General features: G+C 38.5%; 1 protein-coding gene across 3 annotated transcripts in view; it reads right to left on the bottom strand.

Moving 5' to 3' along the window:
• ARHGEF10 (Rho guanine nucleotide exchange factor 10) overlaps positions 1 to 22,303 on the bottom strand; it is a 109,234-nt gene that overhangs the window by 9,966 nt on the left and 76,965 nt on the right. For all 3 annotated transcript variants that reach the window (XM_063330353.1, XM_063330351.1, XM_063330354.1), the window contains 5 exons: positions 22,063 to 22,149; positions 20,480 to 20,703; positions 19,148 to 19,305; positions 9,197 to 9,339; positions 2,832 to 3,006 (listed from right to left, as the gene is read on the bottom strand). In XM_063330353.1, the coding sequence (XP_063186423.1) occupies positions 2,832 to 3,006; positions 9,197 to 9,339; positions 19,148 to 19,305; positions 20,480 to 20,703; positions 22,063 to 22,149 (787 nt within the window). The remainder of the gene's footprint in view (positions 1 to 2,831; positions 3,007 to 9,196; positions 9,340 to 19,147; positions 19,306 to 20,479; positions 20,704 to 22,062; positions 22,150 to 22,303) is intronic.

The raw sequence follows: 22,303 nt of genomic DNA on the forward strand, positions 1-22,303 counted from the left end.
TTTCGGTGTTTTTTTTATAGAACGCAAGCTTGTTATACATTACTAGGAAGTATTTTTGATGAAGCAAAGGTACTGTGGACCACTCCGTGACTCTGGTTTAATTTCCAGTCCTGCATTCCTCCACACAAGCTTCCCGTAACTCCAGAAAGCAAGAGCCCTCCCAGCTCTATTCTTCATAAGCAGACTGACACAGATTTAAAAAGTTATGTCCAGCAGAAAACAAAGCTTCTGCCAGACATAGTCTGCTTTCTCACATTACTGAATTTTGCCGAAGTGTAAGGACAATCACCTCCTGTGCCATTTCCCTTACACTTCATTTCTCTGTGATTCTGTCCTGACCACTGTGCTGCAGGGTTGTCTGCCTTCAAGCAACGGAGGCACATCCTTTACAAGGAGAGCAGGCAGTGATACTTAAAGCCGTCTTCTCCTAAGAACAAAATTGGGAAAAATCTAATGCTATGAGGACTGGTTACTAAGGTTCTGAGAACCTCCTACTCCCCTATCTTAATTAGTTACTACAGCTATCCTTTAAATACAGCACTGTAACTCACGGTGACCATTCCTGACAGTGACAGTAAATTTTTTCTTCACTTCTACTGTATAACAACAAAATAATTTCTTTAGCTTCATGGAGTCACGCTCCTCTCATTTACATTGCTTTAAACAAAGACACAGGTGACATCTCCATGTAGCCTGTCGGGGCAATATTACGTATTGTCCTTCCTACTAAAATCTTGGCAAAGGAAGTCCAACTTCTTGGAAGTTATATTGAGATTTTGCCTTTTTAATCGCTCTTCTTAAGACTCTCAGCAATATTTTTACACCATTTTCTTTTTTCTCATTTCAATACAATTTGAATTTTTACTTATCTGTTATTTTTGCATGGTAAGGAGCTCCTGTTGGATTTCAGAAAACTAAGCAGAGCTGTTTCCTTTAAAACCAAAAGATGCCCTGCGGCACACATAGCACTTCTAAACGTTAACCAGAGTCCCTAAAAATCTTCAGTAAAAGCACAATACATATTTTGTAAATACGCAGCCATTTCACTCCTTTTCCGGTTTACCCTTTTTATTTTTTAATAAAAAAATCTCACTATCTACTACAGAGAGTTTGATTAATTCTTTGGCTGCTCCTAGATCCAAAAGGTCCTTACTGCTGCTTTATTATGTAAACCTCCTACTCCTCTGTCTTTTTAGCCTTTGCTGTTGCAGCATTATTGGGATCATATAAACAGGCCCGAGAGCTGTTGCTAAATAATTGAAATTCATTTCATTTTTAGAATGGATTCTCCCTTGGAACATTTTATGTAATAGTGTTCTACTCCTGAAATAAATTTCCATTTCCATTCACTGGAGTGCTTTTCGGGAAGATACTGAGGAAAAAAAAGGGGAACTAAAACGGGTAAGAATGACATTGAGGAGATATAATTAGCTAAAACTCTTTTTTTTTTTTTTTTTAAAATTCTATGTTACATCAGCAGTTTTATCACCATGGCAATGAACACTACAGCTAAATTTTTGAAGATTTTTATACGCAGAAAATATGTATAAGGGAGGCCCTACTTCCCTTCCACCCCCCATAAACAGCACAACATATTAAAAGTTAATCTTCTTTTTACAACTGATTATGATTTCTTTGCATATCTGTGATGAATTTAATCAAATGACCTATTTAAAGGCAGCGATTTGCTGCAGTTCAGTGTTGGAGCTACAGTCAAACACTACATGTAAAAAACACCTTGCCTAGAACACAATATAAATGGACACAATTTAAAATAGAGCTTTATTGCAAAGTTAATGTTGTCTGAAAGAAAACATGATAAGAAGGCAGAGACTGAAGAATTGAAATACTTTTGATGCAAGAGTTAGGTATAACTCTTGTAAGAATATAAACATAATCTCAGTGCTGGAAGAACTGGCTTCTGCTAGAAACGAAGCAATAAAGCTGGTGCGCACATTGCCTATAAAAACTGGAGAAGCTCAGTCTATTGCAGTCTATAAATAGGGAGAGACAAAAAATAACGGCTGTCCCCTCATGGACACCTAGTGCTCAGCCACGCCAGTATCACTTTCTGTCCCTCCCTTCTCCTGCCACAGCTCCCACCCGATGCGGTCGCTGATGCTGAGGCCCTGGCCACTGGCAGAACTGATACAGGCCAGTGCAACTCTCTGTGACACTGACGATTTGGGGAGGATTGAACGCCTTCTGTCTTAAGACACTCAAAAGATCTGTTAAACATTATCCAAACAGCCACAGGTTCCATTTTCACTTACAAGACTAACCTTTTAATTCAACAAATTGAAGCTCCGAACAGCAAAACACTGAACACACTCTGAAATGGGAGGGCGTAAGTTGCTTCAGCTGAGTTCACTGGGGCTGCTGATGTAACTAAAATTAAGCAAGTGGTTTTTTGGTCCAGCTCCTAGGCAAATTGACTCCATTGTACTTTGATACTAAGTTCCAGAAGTAAATGCAAAACTCTGCAAAGCAAACACATTTTCATGGCAGACTGCTTTGTCCTACTGCTTCACAGTCACAAAAAAAAAAAAAAAAAAATCAAAAATGACTAAACGGAAGAATCACCCTGCTTATCTATATAGTCACATTTATAACCTCTAAGGAGGGGAGCTGATACTCAACCAGCTCACTGCACACATTGTTCTTCTGGGCTGGCAATAGGCAGTGATTTACTAAAATAAACAGTCACGAGACAGTTATCAGATTCAAAGTCCGAGACAGACCTTCTGATTCTGGCCTAATCTGCAACACTCTGGAGAACGACGGTGATAAAGACCACACAAAAATGTTATCGTATGATGTGATTCAGGTACCTGGCAACATATTGTGAACAGGTGTGGCAACGTTAATATCCTGGAGGTGTTTCAGCGTCTCAGTGTGGAACAGGCGAAGCGTAGATCCAGATGTGAAGGCAATCCAGATTCCCACTCCAGCAACAGCCATGTGAGAGATAACCATCCCTTCCTCTTGATGGGCTTCAAAATGGCTCTGTAAGAAAAGCAAGGACTCTGTGGGGAGATGCAACTGAACAACATTCACAACATTGGATACCTTTAAGTTTCAGGTGGGCAGGGTGCAGGCCCATCTTGTCTAGACCATGCTTTTGCCAAGAAAGGTCAGACCAGACAATCCTTGAGGTTCTTTCCAACCAGGTATTCTGATTCTATGAACCTTCCTTACCAGCTCTTCAGGGTGGGCCCTGTATCCTTGTCCTCCGTGCCAAGGACAAAGCTAGCTTCCTCTGCTTTGCTCAGGTTATTTTCTGACTGCTGCGTACGATGTGTTAATTGTCCTGTTACCTTTTTTTGAAAATATGTCATCATTAGTATGGAAGGATTCTCAGCTCTTGAACCAAAGTTTCAGCTAATGATAGAGTAACTTCACAGTAACTTAGATACAGTATTTATTAAAAATATTGCACCGTAGGGTCTAGCAAGCCCGTAACAGCCAAGACTTAAAAGGATTTTGTATTTCTTTATTGATATCCCTTTGGGAAAACTATCACACAGAGGGTTCCTGGGAGTGGGTAGAATTTTTCCTAACATGTTACTTTTACCTACAGCATAACTCCTCTTTAAACAATAAAAAAAATATTTTTCTTCTGTTCTGTTAGGGGGTCTTCCCAGAACAAGGACAACAGAATCAAGGAGGAAGTCATCTTTTGAAAGTAGAGTGTTTATGAATATAAAAACACCATTATTTGCTCAACTATGTACATAACAATGTGAGCCTTAATACTGTGGCTTGCTTTTTGACTCAAAGACACTTCTGAATTTCACAAGTATTAACTATTTTGGTTTCCTGTCATTCAAAATATTGATGCTTCTTATTAGAAAGGCCAAAATCCTCCTTCTGAAGATAAGTAATGCAAGACTTCCAGGACAGACCTTTTTCCTTGATCTAATGCCTTCACAGTTACAACTTCTGCATGGCTCCAGGAAGGCCGAAACCTCTCTACACACCCCTGGTAACATGCAAGATAAAGCTGCAGTAAAGTTCTTTAATCATTAACAAGAAGTAGGGATATTTTTTTTCTAGTTTTGTCTTGTAAGTGAACTGTCTCTGAAGTTAAACAGCCTTTTAATGTTGTGCCAGCTATTATCAAATACAGAGAGCTATTCTGATAAAACTTCCGTGGCTAAATAAATGACAAACTGTTCCTTGGATACAAATCTGTCTCTGGAGGGATATGGAAGTAAATATCTGCTCCAATATTCACACTACATATTCTATACGCTTAATTATATTTGCAGATAAAATGCAAGAGTATCCCCTTCCTCCTTGTAAAAGCACAGTAAAATTTTCCATGCATTACAATTAAGAGTTAAATTTTTATTATTTTGCAATAAAATGTAAATTACATGTTTCTCAGGCTAAGCTCTTAGCCTAAGACAGTTATGTTTTGTATGGGGTTATAGATATATTGTTCAAATTCTCCATCTAAATTCAATAAATGGGCTAAGATAAGAGATAAAGAATAGAAGTTTAAGCTTTCACAAAGTGTAACTTTTGCTATTATACTTAGTAGGCGCTTTATTTTCTTTTCATACTTTAAGTTAGTACTTTCCACTGAGAAACTGGATGTTTAAAAATAAGGGGAATGTTGGGTTTTTTCCTTTTTGCTTGGTAACTCTATTCTTCAAATGTTCTGCTTTTATTAAATAAAACAGAGAAGTTTCTCTTCAGCTATTAGGCAGTGGTTCAGTTTTTGAGAGTGTTCCTTTATTACCTTTTGACTCTTTGAACAACAACACTGCAGAATGCAAGGTAAACACCTCTGGCAGGCACAGTTATAGTCACCGTTTTCCACAATTAACATCCATTCATTCTTTTCCAAATGATATACACCATTTGAAAATCATACAGTTTATTCAACAGAAGAATTCATCCATGAACAACATCTTTCAAAGCCAGAAACAGCTCTAATGACTAAATTGAGACTAAAATGACTAGAAACACTCATCATGCCTGTTTCATTGCAAAAAGGATTTTTAAATAACTTCTGTTTACAGACTCATACATCCCTACACCGATGAGCAACTGACTTTTGAAAACTTCTCAGGGACAGATCCAAGGCTGATGAAGTGAACCCGACCAGCAACTTGCACTGTTTGGAATTAGAAGACAAATGAAACTGGTCGCAAAAAAATGGAATTTCTCTGCAGTGGTGTGACCGCAGCTGACAATTCTGCTGGTGCCACTGTAAACAACTTGCACATGCATTTTTGTCACATTCCATTTTTACCAGCCAACTCATTACACTCCCACTTAGTCTGCCCTGCCGTTCGTACAGCTGTCCGCTGAAACACGTAGACACATTTAAAGAAAAACTGTAATATTGTCAACACCACAAGAAGCATACAAAAAGAACTATTCTTCTCATTCAAAGGGTCTAACACAGTAGGAATGTACCCAAACCTGGGCATTCTTTTACAAATGCATTTTTTTTTTGTACAGAGCTTTGACATGTATTTCAATTACACGTCTATCTGAAAACCAATAGCTGTCCTTTTTCTTCATATTTATTTTCTTCTCATGGCAAGAAATACAGATATAAAGGGACAAAAATGTCTTACTCCCTCTGTTATTAAAAATAAATAAAACTGAATTTCATTCTACTTTTCTCTTTTAGTTTTCATACCTACATTCCTTTCTATTCAGTGCCCAGCGTTTTTTTTCCCCCCCCTCAGGCTCTCTTGTTCAAACTCTATAGCAACAGGAGAGCTGCAGAAGACTTTCTGGACGCCGCAGCCCGGCAGCGCAGCCCGACATCGCTCACTATTGTTTCAGCAGCGTGGGGCGTAGCTGGAGTCTGTCCTTTCAGGGGGTGCCCACTCGCACCAAACAGCTGCGCCAAGAACCAAACCATGATTTCTCAAGCTTCACAAGAGATGCATAATGGGTATCATTGTCCCCAAGGTAAAACAAACGACTTCTACTACTTCAAAGACATTACAGTACTCGGGCAACATACACTCATGTATAAGGATTTTCATTTGTTTTCTTTATTCAGCTGAACATTTCAGCTTGTTCTACTTGAATTTTTAGAACGAGAGTAACTCATGTATAGTTAGCCAAGTTTTTAAAACAAGACAAAACAAACCAGGATGGAATGCCATTCAGTTGGTGACATTATTCTGTTAAATACTCTGGCATTTTTTGTTGTTTTTAAACAAACACAGACTGCTTTTGCAGAGCCGAAGGGTCTACACGCACAGAGACCACTGCAGGATCGAGGTCTATACCCAACAGCAAAACGACTGTCAGATCTAGGGTCAAGACTAAGGATAGATTTCTTCTTCGCAGAACAAGTATCAGAGTATGTAATTAATATATAACTGCAATTGATGTCGCATGCCCCTTGCCAAGGAGCTTGAGGCACAGTGCCAGTTTGGGGCACTGTGCCAATTAAAGATATTTCCTAAAACATTCTATTACAGTAACATACCATTAAAACAAGTGAATTGAGGGTCTTATCCATACCAGAGGGGAAAAAAAGGCAGAAAAGTGAATATCATCCAATCCAATATATATGATGCCAAACCCTGCTCATTTACTAATACTTATTAAAAAAGAAAAGCTCAAATAGGAATCTTAGAAAAGCAAGGAGGCATGGAATGAGATTGTTTTCAAGGATAATGTGCTTTGCACTTAGCAAATGCACAGACCATTAAATATGAGGTACGTATGAAGCAGGGAGTGCCTCACAAGGATGAAGTTTACAAAATGGTCTTGAATATGCTCATAGACTTCCACAAATATGGCCCTAAAAACAAGTCAGGGGCCTTTACAGATAATGTGTATGACACAGAGCATATAACATGGATCCATGATAGTAGAAAGCAGTGAACAAACAAGCAGCTGTAATTTGAAGTATATGGAAATATAAAGGAGTTCAGCAAAGAGGGAACAAAAACCAGCTGAGTCCTGTGCAACACTTGGATTCTTTTTGACAGAGCAAAGATGAATATTATGCAAAAAATCCTGAGTCAAATCATTACAACTCACTCTCAAGGAGAGAGGGCACAGAGGGAGAATGAACATTTCCTTGCTGCTGTTTCCCTTCATACAGCAAAGCTCCTGCTCTGCACAGTAAGGAAGAGGTAGCTCAGATGTAGTCAGCTGCTGATATTGTTAAAGCATTCCCTATAGACCAAGCCTAAATTGCCTCATGTATAATAAATATTGAAAGAATATTGCCAACAAACATGGTATGCACATCATTGAAGATCACTTTTGTAATATATAAACCCAGGAAGTTATCAAAGTCAGGTAACTGAGTATAAGTGAAAATATTAGTGAGCTGTTTAGTCTGTGAGATGACGAAAACAAGATCGGTACTTCCATATGTCTTACAACCAGTAAAGAGACAACAGAAAATCATCGTTTGTTCACAATTCTATGAGGAAGATAACACGGTACAGTGAGCGTATTCGTGTGGAATAAAAAAGATGATCCTCAGCCAGTCATACAAAAAGTCATCATGTTCTTGAATAGTTATCTGTGTCAAGAAAACTTTATTCGACCCACACACACCATTTCCAGTTGCACCATTTCTTACATGTTGTTTGCTGCAGCATTCATTGCCTATATTAATTATAGCTATAAAAGTCAGTGGATCTATAATAATCCGAGCTCTGAATACAACAGATGGGTTAGTTTACAAAGCACTCTGGAAATGAAAAGGAACCTCTTGTGATGCTTTTGTAGGAAAACTTGTAGTAATCGCTGAAAAATGAAACTACCATGTCTGAGAAATATTGATAGGTTATTCATTATTTCATTTCTCTCAACTTCTATTTTCAATACTGCAACCCATTATGCTATGCTGTATTTTGATAGAGTTTATACATTCTTTAAGCCTTAAAGCTTGCCCAACTCTGGTTTTGTTGCCAAAACAGCACAGCGCAGCCCAAACTCCAGCCATACCACCTGACAGAATTAGGCCAGAATTGCCAAACTTATTTACAAAGATCTGGCTGTATTTAACCGGCCTCACACAGGAACAATCTGGCTGTGGTCTCTTACTGTTGCTCTTTATTTCTTGGTGAGAATCAGACAGATTCATCATCAAAGTCTGTAGGACAGTAACCAGGTGTCCCAGAGGCTACCCTTGCCCCCCAATGAAGCTATAAAAAACCAGTCCATTTCAAGCACCCATCCAGACCGCTCTTCCAAAATCTTTCCCTCATCGTACCATTCAAACTATCAACAAAACAAGCCTTAAAGAAAAATAAAGTAGGAAAATACATGATCCGATCATCTACTTGGACAAAACAAATCACCCAGAAAGCACAGATGAAGACAGAGGAAATTGGGATGTTAGCTATTTCCCTGCAAACCCATGACAATGACTCACAGAATCAATTGTACCAAATAGACGATTGTTGAGAGAAAACACGATCATCAATGAAACAAAAAAGCAGCAACAAAGCACACAAAGAAGGAGGCTGTGAGCTCATCACAACTCCGGTTTCAAAGGACCTCATGGCTGTAAACATCATGCAACTCAGTGTAACTGTGTCGCAGGTTGAAGGAGAGGCTTAATTCCGAACGTTTCATCAACTCTAAACTTTCAACCACTAAGACATTCTTTTGGTGAAGCCTGCGATTTTCACAGAAATGAGGGCTTAATGCTTTCTGGAAAATGTGATCACAAATTTGAGCTTGAATCCTTAATGCTCTTCTCTCCTTCCAGAAAAGCTGACTTCTCTGTGACTATTCATTGGAAAATGCCCTTACGCAAAGCAAATTTTTGGAGGCCGCTGAGAAGCAAAACTCCGAAGAAATACATTATGAAATCATCACAAGGTACAAGTAACATCTAACTATGTAGTTAATGAAACCTTCTTCTGGGATTAACAGGCAATTGCTATAGGCACCCACTTTGCTGCCTTCCCTCAGATCTCATTTTTAAGCAAACCTCTTCCCTTTGAGTTCCAAGTGCCTTATGGAAACCTGAAGGAAAATGGAAGCAAACCTAGGTCTAATGAGACATCAGCAGAGAACGTCACGGCGGAATTTCAAACTGCAGGGAGTGGGACTTAACAGAACTGAAACCAAATTTCATTAAAAGCTTCCTGAATCATGAAGCTTCTTAAAGAGATTTTAATGTTCAAAATTTCACCACTTATACCCTATAGCATAGTATGTAAGCAATGCTTTTAAAAGCGTTTACCTCTATGGAATGCGTCACAGTGCTGATGATAAAAATCTGTCCACCACATGCAGCCCAAATGGTCTCTTCCATCACAAGCAGACTTCTGACAGGCAGAACCCCCAGTTTAACTATTTTCTGGGGTTCCGTGTTCCACGTCCCATCTGCAATAAAAAAGAAGAAAGGTTATACAAAACCAAATTGTAATCTTTGGTTTAAAACAGTTTTGAAAACACTATCTCTCAAGCCTACTGCTCAAATCTCTGCATGTCTCCACTTCAAGCTACACTGTGATTTTTGTATGTTTAATTTTAGCTTCCAGGGTAAGTTTGTAAGGATAATGCAACATTAAGCATAAAAACAAAACCCGAACACTCATATATTTGTTAACCAAACAAATTTTATCTGGATTAATTGATAAACGAGGAATCCCATGCTGCTGTTCTGATACAATTGCTTTCCTTTCCAGATGAAATGCAGTCAGAAAGCCGTGCCTGATACAATTTTCTCCAACTTGGAAGGAGCTCACAGCCAACCTGTTTCAAGATGAATCAACTTGCAACCAGGAGAGAATCATCTTTCATGTGAAAAGTAGTCAGCACGATTTTTTCTGTAGGTTCTAATGAGCACAGATGACTCTCTAAGAGCACACTGATGGAATGGACTTCCTGTTACGAGATGCCATGCTTCATTTAAGAAGGAATTTTTTCAAAACAAGAAATTAAAAATTAATTTTGTGCCAGCCATGTCTTCACTTTTCCTATTCTTCCCCCCAACTATAATACACAGTGTTTTCTGTGGACCAAATTTAGCAGATCCAAATTACATTAGACATGTCTATGTGGCACAATGAATTATTCAGAGACCTCCTGATAAAAACTGCATGCCACCGCTTACCGCTCTGGTCACGCTCACTTGCCATCTCTTTGAAACAAGGATTAGCAGATTATTTCTCTCCAAATTTAAGAGCTAGCAACATGGCCTTCTTGAAATAGTTGTAGCTGTCTCTTTTATACATACAGTTTGAGACACTATATATGTCAATAATCATTTTAATACTTTTATATTATTTTATTTCTATTCTAAGCACTGATTGAACAAAGTCTCAAAGATCGCATTTCTATCCGTTATGCTTAAGTAATAATATCAGAATCTGTTAAAGCATCCGGCTTTACATTGAGATAAAATATGTCCAAAAAGCCCTCTTTCCTCACTCTAAAGCATTCTGCCTGCATAAGCTGCAGAGAAGTTGTCTACTTTACTGACACCGTTTTCAACTCAGTAACCGCCTACATTTTGATTGATGAGACCAAGGTAAATGCATCTTTAGCCAAGCACTTAAGCATAACTTTTTTTCTTTTTCCCCAATAACAAGGGCATCTTTTATTATCTGCTTAGGTAAAGTAGTACAAAATTCCTGCTTCACAATAACAGCAGCAACAACGAGAAGCCTCAGCTCCGGAGTACTTCTCATCGCTTCTGCCATCTGCACGATACAACCTTCGCTGAGTCATTCTCGGGATGCAGCTCTCTTCTGAAAGCATCTTTGTAAAACTGACATTTAGTTTCAGGCCGCCAAAACAATTTTCATTATTTCAGTTTGCAAGTGAGAAGAGTGTTTCTAGTTATTAGCCTGCAAACTCTCCCCGCGATGTCAGAGTCACTCTGTGTTCTTCATGACTCATATGTACCATTACTAATAAAGAAACTTCTGGAAAAGTTTTTATTTGCTAGCAACTACATATCCTCAAATTAAGTTCTTAAGTGGAGGCTGCCCATACCCTACGAATGCTTTACCCACTGCAGGCAGTTCAGAAAGCAGATCTGCGCCTGTGCGTATCCTGACTTCCACTGCATAAGTTATGCTGACTGCAGAAGTGGTAACGGCGTCCAGTACGTAGCACCCTCCTGTTTCCTTTTTAGAGATAAAACCGGCATAATTCTAGTATATTCTTCTGAAGGATGAAGACTGTGAATTTGGGCAAAGAGCAGATATGCTGAGCGAGAAGCTATCTTTTCTCCTGTAGTTATACGTTCATGCAGAACAGCACATTAATGTAAAGAGAAAACCATCCACTGAACTCAACAGCTCTTTCTCGTAAATACATTCAAGCTATACATTGATCTATATATAAAGCATAGCTGATGCTTAAGTGACAGGTGAATGAGGATTTTCAGGATCTCAACTGTGGACTTGGATTTAAATTTTGCTTAAATTTCATAGAATCATAGAATGGTTCATTTCAAGCACCTAAGGGTTTGGTTGTGGTTTGTTTTTTTTTTTTAATCTAGATCTTTATGCTCTCAATTTCCATGTAACTCCTCAGATGACTAAGCATTAAGCCGTGTTATTAATTTTGATCAAGTCTTACTTAAAGTTATTATCTAGCATTTGTAATAGCTTTTGAGTAAAAAGAAAAATCAGTACTGGTGTCAGGTGGATGTCAATTGCAAAATAAAAATTATAAAACAACTTACTGCAAGGTAAGAAGGTGAGTTCAGTGTTATCAGTGTTATGAATATTACCAGTGTTACGAATATTTGATTCAACAAATGTGCATTTCAAAACTCAGTTCTCACAAAACCACTTTCTGTTGGTGCTGTGAGCGCAGCACTTAACAATCCAGTCAGCTTTAGCAGTTTAGTGGGATTGGACATGTGAAAAAGGTGAGATAGAGACCCGATGTCCTTCATGTTTCCATGACTTCATGCAAAGAAACTGCAACCCCGCTTGATGTATCGGCCCAGGAAAAATCCAAAGCTCTACCCAGATGCCCTAGTCATGTGATAAGGCTATTCTCTAGTACTTTTTTATTTCCTCCTGCAAACATTGCTGTCTTCCTGATCAGACAGCATCCGAGACAGATGAAGGGGAAAAAAGGGTGGGGGGAGACTCTCTAGTCTGGTAATTAGGGCAGTATTTAAACAACAGGTCAGCTGTGTTCTGGGTCTCTGCCTCAGTGAATGCTTAATTAATTATACAAAGTGGAATGGCACCAGGAGGAGAAATTAAGCACTGTGCATCTCTCTCCTCTTATTTTGTGGCAGCCAGGGGAATCTCTTGAGAGTTGGAAGCACGGGTACAAATCCTCTCAAGCAAGGCAAGGGATTAAGCCTGATAATCCAACATACTTCTGCGAATGCTTTAACCACAGGCTGCTGGCTAAAAGCAAGATCACGACTTCATTTTGCTGAACAAGAATTTTATCACCCATCGTCAAAATTACTTAGCAAGTCTGCGCCTAGTTCACAAGCTGTTTCAAGACTACAAAAATCACACTTTTAAGAAAACAGAATACTCTCTGCCTCTTTTTCCTGATCTCAGCAGCCCCTATTCAATACCTGCCTGCACAGACTTCAGGTTTGACGTTGGCTACTTCATATTATCCGTCTGATCCAAAGTTCACTGTTTCTAAAATCTAAGTGAAAAGAAGTATTATCTCTGTTCTACTTGTGTAAACACCTGCAGATTCAAGACATACTTACGCAAGTAGGTCCGACAACTGGCACATAGCCAGGTATTTAAAATTAAGCGCAGCACTTGCAAAAGATATGGAACGGCTTCATTTGATGTTATAAATCCTTGGCTAGTTGCTGATTTAATAAATTGATATATTCTTAAGAAAAAAGAAAAGCAGCAAGACATAGTAGCTGAGATAAAACTTCTGCCAACAAAAACTCAATGAATACAATAGGGCAAAGCCAGTGCAAGAGCAGCGTAAGGCATGTTATGCTCTTAAAATAAGCTCATAACACCTTAATGTATACGGACATTATTTCCATTAGTGCATTTTCTTATTAATCTTGTGATTTTTATGAATTTTTGGAAATCGGTTATGCTTCCGTTTACTCAAATTTAATCAGATAGGAAAAATTTTAAAACAATGTTCTTTTTATAGGACAGAATGTTGGCTATTTTATCTTTCTGTGGTTTGTTTCCATAAAACCCAACGAAGAAAAGTAATACTATTTTACAAAATTTTATAAAAATAAGTTTCTTCTGAAATGTATAAATATTTTATTAATATTTAGTATTTTTTATAATTATAATTTGTTGGTGTTCTCAAGTCTTCATCTGAGATAACCTAATAAAATAAAATTTATCTCCTCAGAAAGTCTTTTTGAAAGTTTGTAGTGGTTTTCCCTTCCTTTAGGCTTTCAGTCGAGCTGAACTGAACATGCTTTTTTGTTGGTAGCTTCCTCTTTTGCTTAGCAGCACTATTGATGATTTCAGCAGGGCTGCCAACGTGGCCCTGGGAACAGCGGTTGTTGGTTAATTTGTGCAGTGGAGCACAAACATTTTTTCCATCACATGGTATAAACCAGCACTGTTGAGGAGTAAGATGGTAGCTACAGAAGTAAAAAAAAGTTTAGCACATTTCTCTCTTGGAAACAAGCTGAGACACTCAGGTCTGCTCTTCTAAACAAGGTGTAAATAGGGACGTCCTGTGCTACCCATGCATATAGTCATTTCTTCCTCCATACGCAACAAATTCTTCATGCTAAGTAGCTGAGAGAGCTCTACCTAAAGTTATAGAGAGGGGTGGTGCTGGAAGTCCCAGCATGAGATATGTAAATAAGACTGATAGCAATATCAACATATTTCTAGTAACGAGTATTAGGTGATACTGCTAACAGTGATAACATAGTCAAGACAACAGTATTTATTTCTTTTTCAGTATCACTGCGCTAGTCGTCTCCGTAACAGCTTAATACCGTTCCCTACTTTTCATAGCAATACCTCTCACCACATCTACTTCAAGTGGCGATCACATGCCAGAACCACACTCTTCAAACACACCGGAGCACTGCGTGGATCCACCCAAGCTCTGAAGCTGAACATCAGTGCTTTACATTCTACATATTCCTCCTTTCCTGCATTTGTCAAAGTACACAACTGTCTTGCCAGATTGATCAAGGTATCTTGCTAAGGAGCTGACCTTTCCCCCTACTCGTATACTTTCTTTCAGTTTTGCTCCTTTCCTTGATATTAATTCTCTGAAAATGATCACTGGTTAGTGTCATGAGGCCTCTCTGGATAGGTAAGTTATCAAAACTCTTGACCAACTTTGGAGCTGCCTATGATTTTACCAGTGAAGTCTCTCTGAAGAATGTAAACTTCTGTTCTGTGCATGGCCAGAACACCGCATCTGTTCTTGTTTCACATTCAATTGCAATCCTCAAAGTTGAACTTTTCTTCCTTTCATAAACCTCAGAGTCAGAACCTAGCAGTGTACACCTACAGGAACAGGCTCTGCAAAAATATACTACTTTCACTAAAACATGCAAAAGGCTTCCTCTTATGGGTGTGTGGTCTCAGTTCTCTCTATGGCAAAGGAAGGTTCACATCAATATCTTTAGGCTTCCAGAAGAGACCTTTAGCCACCCAGGTGAGGGCCACTCGGAATGGCAACCGCAGCATTCCCAATCCCTTCTTCATGTTGAAGATGAGCCACTCTTGAAAAAAAAGAGCTAAAGCCTACGTGAGAGGCAACAGAGCAAAAGTTTATGTAGTAAATAATGATTTGATAAAATAGAGATCTTTTCAGCTGAGAGCCTAGTGTCCTAGCTATTAGGATACTATATGAGAAACCGCACGTCCTATTTGTCCTACCCTGTTTAAAAAAAAAACAAACACATACAAACAAACAAAAAAACCAAACCAAAAACATGATCAGTTTCTTACACTGAGGATGAATCATAGGTGCAAGCTCTGCACTGTGAATCACAAGTGGCACTTCTCTAACTCAGTGGCACCTGGAAGTAGGATGACATTAAGAAATGCCTTGTTTCAATTTGTTACCAAAATGGTCGAAGTTGGAAGGGACCTCTGGAGGTCATCGGGTCCAATCCCCCTGCTCAGGCAGAGTCACCTAGTGCTGGCTGCCCAGGACTGTGTCCAGATGGCTTTTGAATACCTCCAAGGATGGAGACTCCACAACCTCTCTGATCAACCTGTGCCAACGCTCAGCCATCCTCACAGTAGAAAAGTGTTTCCTGATGTTCAGACAGCACCTCCTGTGTTTCGGTTTGTGCCCATGGCTTTTGTTCCTGTTGCTGGACACCACTGAAAAGAGCCTGGCTCCATCCTCCTTCCGCCCTCCCTTCAGGTATTTGTAGACATTGATGAGCCTTCTCTTCCCTAGGCTGCACAACCCCAGCTCTCTCAGCCTTTCCTCACAGGAGAGATGCTCCAGTGCCTTCATCATCCCCATGGCCCTGTGCTGGACTCTCTCTAGCATGTCCATGTCTCTCTCATACTGAAGAGCCCAGGAACTGGACCCAGCGCTCCAGGTGGGGCCTCACCAGTGCTGAGCAGAAGGGAAGGACCACCGAGCACACCAAGCGCTGTGAGTTTAATTCTGGGGGTGAGCGTGCAAGGGCTGGCTGTGCTGCTGTGCACACAAGTGAGAGGCTACACATGCCAATCATGTCCCAAAAAGACAGGCCTTGCAATCAAAGCAGCGTGTCTTTTTTGTGCATCTGTTCTCTCATGTGAACTAAACTCTTTGTGAAATTACTAACATATTAATTCGTCTAGTCTTTGCCACAATCATTCTGAGTTTTCATTTTCTGTTTCCTGTTTCTCTCCATACTCTTTACCAGACTTCATGGAAAGGAAATGTACATCAGTGTCAAGAAGAAAGGAAGTAGCTGGAACTGACTACAGTATATCAGGAACAATACACCTATATTATATAAAGATTGTGATTTCCCTTTCCTAAGATGCTTTTGTGAATGAAAGTCAAACACGCGCTGACCTTTTTTGCTATTACATCACTCAGAAAACACATCTGCTGGGCCTTCTGCAATCATCACAAAGGGGTTTTGTTGTTTTTTAAACAAAGAAAATACAACGTACTTTTTCCTTAACCTCATCTAGAAGTGTTTTGCCTGGAAATATTCCTAATAACTTGGCCTGAGCCAAACACCAAATACACAATATTTCAGACTGATAACCGTGCAGAAGTTAATAGCACTGTAAACAAGTTCCCAACACACACGGTGTCAAAAACTTTACAATCTGCATCACTACTATTCCTATACCTAACAGCATTTAATGCATTAGCTGTTCCACAGTTCCCCAAATCAGTCTTCTCACCCACATAAAACTAAGGATTGTCAAGGATAATTATTAGGGCTCCTATTTTTAGGATTAATGTGTTAGCTGACCTACATCCTAGTCTTTCTGTGACATTTTCACAGATCACCATGTTAGCTCACATTTAAGAACTGAGTAGACTTATGATATCAGCGTCCCATGGACTTTGCTTTTAATTTCTGTTCAAATACATTCAAGCTCAAGTACTTTTCAACTCATAAGCGAAAATACACGGATACAGAAGTGTTGCACTAAAACATGACTACCCTCCATGGAGGAAGTCTCACTGTGCACCTTCAACTCTGCCACTAATGTGGCATGTGTTCCTCAGTTTACTACACATACTTCCTAGTTTCCATTTTAAATGACTTCAAGACAAGGCTTTCTGCAGCCAGAGAGCACTCTGGATGCTGTCGATCTGACAAAGTTCTCTTGTGAAGAAAATCAGAAGGGAGTACTTGCTGTTTCTAATCAAGCAGACTATTTACATGCATTGAGCCATCTGATAACAACAAGAAAAATTAGAGTTATTTGGGTACTGAACATCAAATGACAGAAGTCGTGGGTCTTTGACCACATGCATAAAGGCATCGTTTCAGTGACGGAACCAATCCACTACGCTTTCTGTGCATAGAGGAAGAAACAAGGATCCCAACTCTAATAGAGACTGCGAGGTGGATTTTCATCCCAGAAGAAAAATTACCCCTTTTCATTCATGGAGTCCCACAACAGGCTGCACAACCATTTTACCTGTGCATCCCATAGCATTTGTCCTTCTCAGGCTTCAAATCAAGATGCCTTGTAATGCAGTGACCATATTTCACTTTTAATTTTTTCCTTAATCTCCTTTAGGCCCATAGACCAAAACCCAAGTTGAAGTGCACAGTTAGAAAGTAACCTTCTCTGTAGAACAGACTGTGATCCTGACGAATTGCACAAAGCTCTCGGGAGGCTGCATTCCCCCTCCCTCCCGTTTTACCACTGGGATTTGCTTTGTTTGTTTGGTAAAATAGGTCAGTGCCCATAAAAACAGTCCTCCAGGGCTGACCGCCTCACATGACCACAGCGGCCAGCTCTAAGGAATATGAACACTAACATGGGAGCAGCTGATTTGCACAACTTTCATGAGGCATAGAGGACTGAAATAGCACGCACAGACCAAACTGAAGGGAAAAGACTATAAGATGAGTCAGAAAATAAAAATGGATGCGCATTTCCCATCTCAGAGCTTCAGCAATCCTGAAATAGACTGCGGCAGGCTCTATGAATATCTAGTTGCACAGAACTGGTGTCTTCTGAAGAAGATAAAACGGGATGCTATGATCCTGGTCAATATGACATAACCTCCAGCTGTTAACATAATTCAGTCTGGTTAACAGCTCTGCCCTGTCCTTAATATCCTCTGCAGACATGCAACCCATGCATCCTTTCTTAGCTATACTGCCAAGGATGCCACCCGTGTTTTTGAAGTGGTCTTTTTTGGAAGAAGTTGAGTGACAGCAATTGCAGTCTTAAACAGCTTAAATACACCAGTCCCTTTCAGAGGAGATGACAGATTCACTTTACTACCACATCCAGGTATATGTGGAAACTAAAATGTCAAAAATGATGTTATGAGTCTAGGATCAAGGCCTCACTCCTGGTCCTCCAAAACAAAGAAAAATTTGCTATTCAGTGGTAAAAAAAAAAAAATTTAAAGGGAACTGAAGTCTAACGTCTGGCTTCAGATCAGACAAGGGCTCAACAGGAAACCCACTGGATTGAAGATGGCAGCTGGTGAAAGGAAATCTCTTTCCCACTGCTTTTTTTTTTTTTTTCAGATTCTTTGTTGTTTGGAGGAAAAAAAAACATCGCATCCTGTACCTTTCCCAAACTAAGTCTTCATATGATCTAACAGTGCATATCTAATTTGTTCCAAGATTCAAGATACTGAGCTTGGCTCCTCAGTTAGAGGCTAGCAGGATTTAGCAGCCGAGATATAGTGCCACACAAATGCAACTGCACAATTTACAGGGCCCACCTCACTAGAGAAGTATGACAACCATCATTATGCAGCTCACACTAATAACAGTACACCAGATGTCTGCGCTCTCTGCACATTGCAAAGTTAGGTGTCAAACTAATACCTCACTTAAAAACCCAGGTTTCAAATTTTGAGTAAAGCTTCACTGATTTTGAACAACTTTTACTATATACATATGCAGGAAAGTTAGTAAGACATCCTGAAGTACACAGAGAAGCACCCAAACCAGCTCTGAAGAAGATTGTTCTCGTTCGGAAGTATTACCTGGGTTTCTCCTTTACTCAAATTAGTTTAGCCTATTACTTAGCTAGATACAAAACAACCAACTGTGATGCTAACGGAAAAAGCAGTCCTACTGTGAAATACATGAGTCGCACACATAGGAAAGACTTTGCGTATCTGAACGGTAAAAATGGAGCTGTCATTTCAAATGAGATACACAGGAATCTCTACCAATAGGGAATTTTTGTCTTTTGTAAACTTCAATACTGGGTAGTTGCACGCAATTAGCATTGTGCTGTGTAAAAGACAACGTACTGCCCATTATCACACAAACTTCTGGACTCTTGTAACGCTGAAGACCTTAGGGTTTAAGCTAAGGGGCACAAATCAATTTTCGTATGTATTGTATGGTAAAAGTGGGAACAGCATCAAAGTATCTACTATCCTTCAAAAAGAGAAAACAAAGTGTGAAAAGTTTTTTCAGAAGTACTGAAAAGTGTAGTAACCTTAGTTCAGCAGTTTTACAGAGACTTTTTGGAAAATATAACAGTGGAAAACTACTTCTGCCAAAATATACTGACATGCAAGTTCCTCAGGATGTTATCAAATCATATCACTATGTTACCTTCTGCTTTTGTGTAGATTGAGATGTTTCCATTTACCAAGCCAGCAAACAAGTATTGAGACATATACGTTAAGCTCATAACAGTTGATTTTTCAGGAGTGAAGAAGTGCTGAAGTCGAATTTTCTTTGAGCCTTGGCAACTTTTGTAAACAGAAATACTATAAAAAGAAGCAAGAAAAAATAAACCTGTAAAATTATGTTTTATTTAGTTCTTACTAGAATATGTACAAAAGAAGTTTAGAACAAAATAGTGGGGGGAAAAAGATTTTCTCGTCTCGTTCATAGACAATTATGGAAAGAATTTTTCCATAATGTTTATGTAGACAATTTGCAATTACTTAACATCGACATATGACAACACTTTTCATATTATCTTGTCTGGAGAAACATTTATTCAACAAAGAGACGTAATAAAAAAAAATTCTGCTCAAAGTCCTTATTATGAGTCTATCCAAAACTTTCTATTAGTCAAAAAAAAAAAAAAAAAGAAAAGAAAAGGATTAAGTATTACCTGGAGAACTAGAGAAAGGAGAAGAAAAACTCAATACCAGACATCATTTACACTTAAAATTCCCACTATTCCTACAGATTATTACCATGGGTATGTTAGGAACATTCAATAACTAAATTTGTAATTGATATCACTTCACAAGCAAAGCTAATCAGGACAATTAAATGTTCGAATTTCTGGAAACAGCATTTTCCTTGGAGATTTTTTTCCTCCTTCATTTATACTGGTTAGAAACCCCTTCAAAAATCAGATGTGGTTACATACTTATGCCCTCACTAGCTATAACAGGATCTGTTTGCTTTCTTTTTTTATAAGTTTAGAAAATGTAGCTTTGTTCTTCCACACAAATCAAGCGATGACTCAGTAAGGTCATCAGTTCAGAGTAAAATAATTCATGTCAATAGTAAACAGCAATATTATTTATTTGCATGACAAATCCTGCACAATATCACAGTGTAGAAAGTTAATGGGTTCCTCATTTAACACTTCGTCATTCTGAAAATTTTCCAATGCCTAGAGATTATGTTGTAAGATTACAAAAGTAATATTTATATTTTTCAGACATGATGTATGATGAATTAATCCTCTTTCATCAAAGATATGCATTATTTTAATTTCAAATACTATATGGTATATTTTAATATCATGTGGAGTGGTTTTTTTCCTTGATTTAGGTAGAAAGGATAAGGTGAGGTCACTGGGTATTCATGAATACTTTTTTAAAAAGAAAACATTTTCTTGGAAGTACCTCACACAATTTTGCTACAGAATAGTAAACCCAATGAACAAATCATACACAGTACACTAAAAATGAGAATCACCTTCCTTCTTCCATGCCAAGGCAAATAGTAGGCACATTAGAAGTTTTTGCAGGAACATTTTCGGAGTCGAGCGCCTTATTTTGCTCTTTCAGTTTCTCCTCCTCTGGTATGTAGACCATGCAGAGAATCCGTGATTCCACATTGAAGCACTCAATAACCTTGGGGCCGGAGCTTTGAAATGAGACTATTGCAATCTGGCCCATCTGATTAGTACAACTGCCAATCTGAATTGGAAAAAGGAAAGAAAAGAAAAAAAGACCAAGACTGATACCTGTCTCCAGGAAGATCAGCATTAACAAGAAGGAATGATTGGAATGTTAACTTGAAGAGCACACCTCAACTTATATGTGAATATGAGTTTTCATGCATTAAGACATAAACAAGAAAATAATTCAGCACAAATACAAGAGATTTCAAAACACGTATGCAAAAGTCCCTTGTATACTCAAAAAAGTTTTTTCTTTTTTGAAAGGAGGCATATTATAGCCTGTTGTGACATCTGATTCCTATGTTTATACATAGTGTAACACAATTGTGGTAAGTACCTGTGTAATATGTTATTTTAATAACCAGTGTTCTAAGTTATCTCAGATTCTTTAAAACAGATAATACAGCCGAGGCCTCTCCTTTGCACAGTAACAGGTCTACAAATGCTCTGTCCCAACAGAAAAAGAGATTATTAACATAGTGCCTTTCGTAAACTTGTTGATACAGGTTCCTAAACTTTTCCCTGATCCAGAACTAAATATCATCAATATGTTCACAAATTTGTACATTTTAGGGAGCTAGGAAAATTGGAAAAAAAAAGTCTGCCCAAACAGCAATAAGTGTTTTTATATAGTAACTCCTTATGTTTATATGAAATGAAAAAACATAGCAAAGAGACAAAAAGGACATTTCTGTGGCAGTAGAAAGATTTTATTGGCATATATTTGTGATGACTGCTTACAAACAGTGAAGACAAAAACAAATTATATGGGTCACCTTGAAAAAGAGCACTGACAAAAGCCATTCCTAACTTCTACTTTTAGTTCACAAGGGTTCCCTTAAAATTTCAGTATTGTAGTAACAAGAAAAGCTTGTGAAATCATTAGCTTTTTTTTTTTAAGTGTTGGCTATCTCACTTGTTCTGATGGAATAGCTGCATATTTGAGGTCATAACGATATGCCAGAATAGGGTGGTTGGGTTTTTTTTCCTATATACAGACTTAAACAGATTATTTACAGCTAAAACATTTTTAAATATGGAAACAGACAATAGGACAGTGTGAGCTCATATGTGTTTTAGCAGCCCTCATTATAAATTAGCACATAACTCACTTCCAAATGTGCTCAGCACTTTGGAATCTGTTTTGCGTCACACTAACAAATCACACACAGATTAAGTGACACGCTACTGAGAACAGCGAAATCACATCGACAAAATTACTAGCTATCCTTTATAGAAATCCATCTTAAAACATACGAAGAAAAAAAACCCTCAAAATTTATTTCAGATCCATATGTTGCTGAGAGTCACAAAAAACAATGCAAAAAAAAAAAAAGAGACAACCCCCTTTTTAGCTTTTAAAGATTACACTTACCCAAAGAAAACCATGTTCCATGGCGCAGGAATCTGACTCCGTTTCACCAGGGAGGTATGGTTCAGGATTATAAGCAGCACATTCAATCTTCAAAGGAGAAGAGAGCAGTTACCACATTAAAAAGAGATGTATGTTTCTGTCTAATTTTGTCTGCAATTAACTATAACATTTAAGGATATCAAAGACTCACAGAAGGCAAGAAGTCAGTTTAGTCTGTCCAGCTTCCCATGGGCAAGGTCAG

The sequence above is a fragment of the Chroicocephalus ridibundus genome, chromosome 3, assembly GCF_963924245.1.
Source record: "Chroicocephalus ridibundus chromosome 3, bChrRid1.1, whole genome shotgun sequence".
NCBI classification, from domain to species: domain Eukaryota; kingdom Metazoa; phylum Chordata; class Aves; order Charadriiformes; family Laridae; genus Chroicocephalus; species Chroicocephalus ridibundus.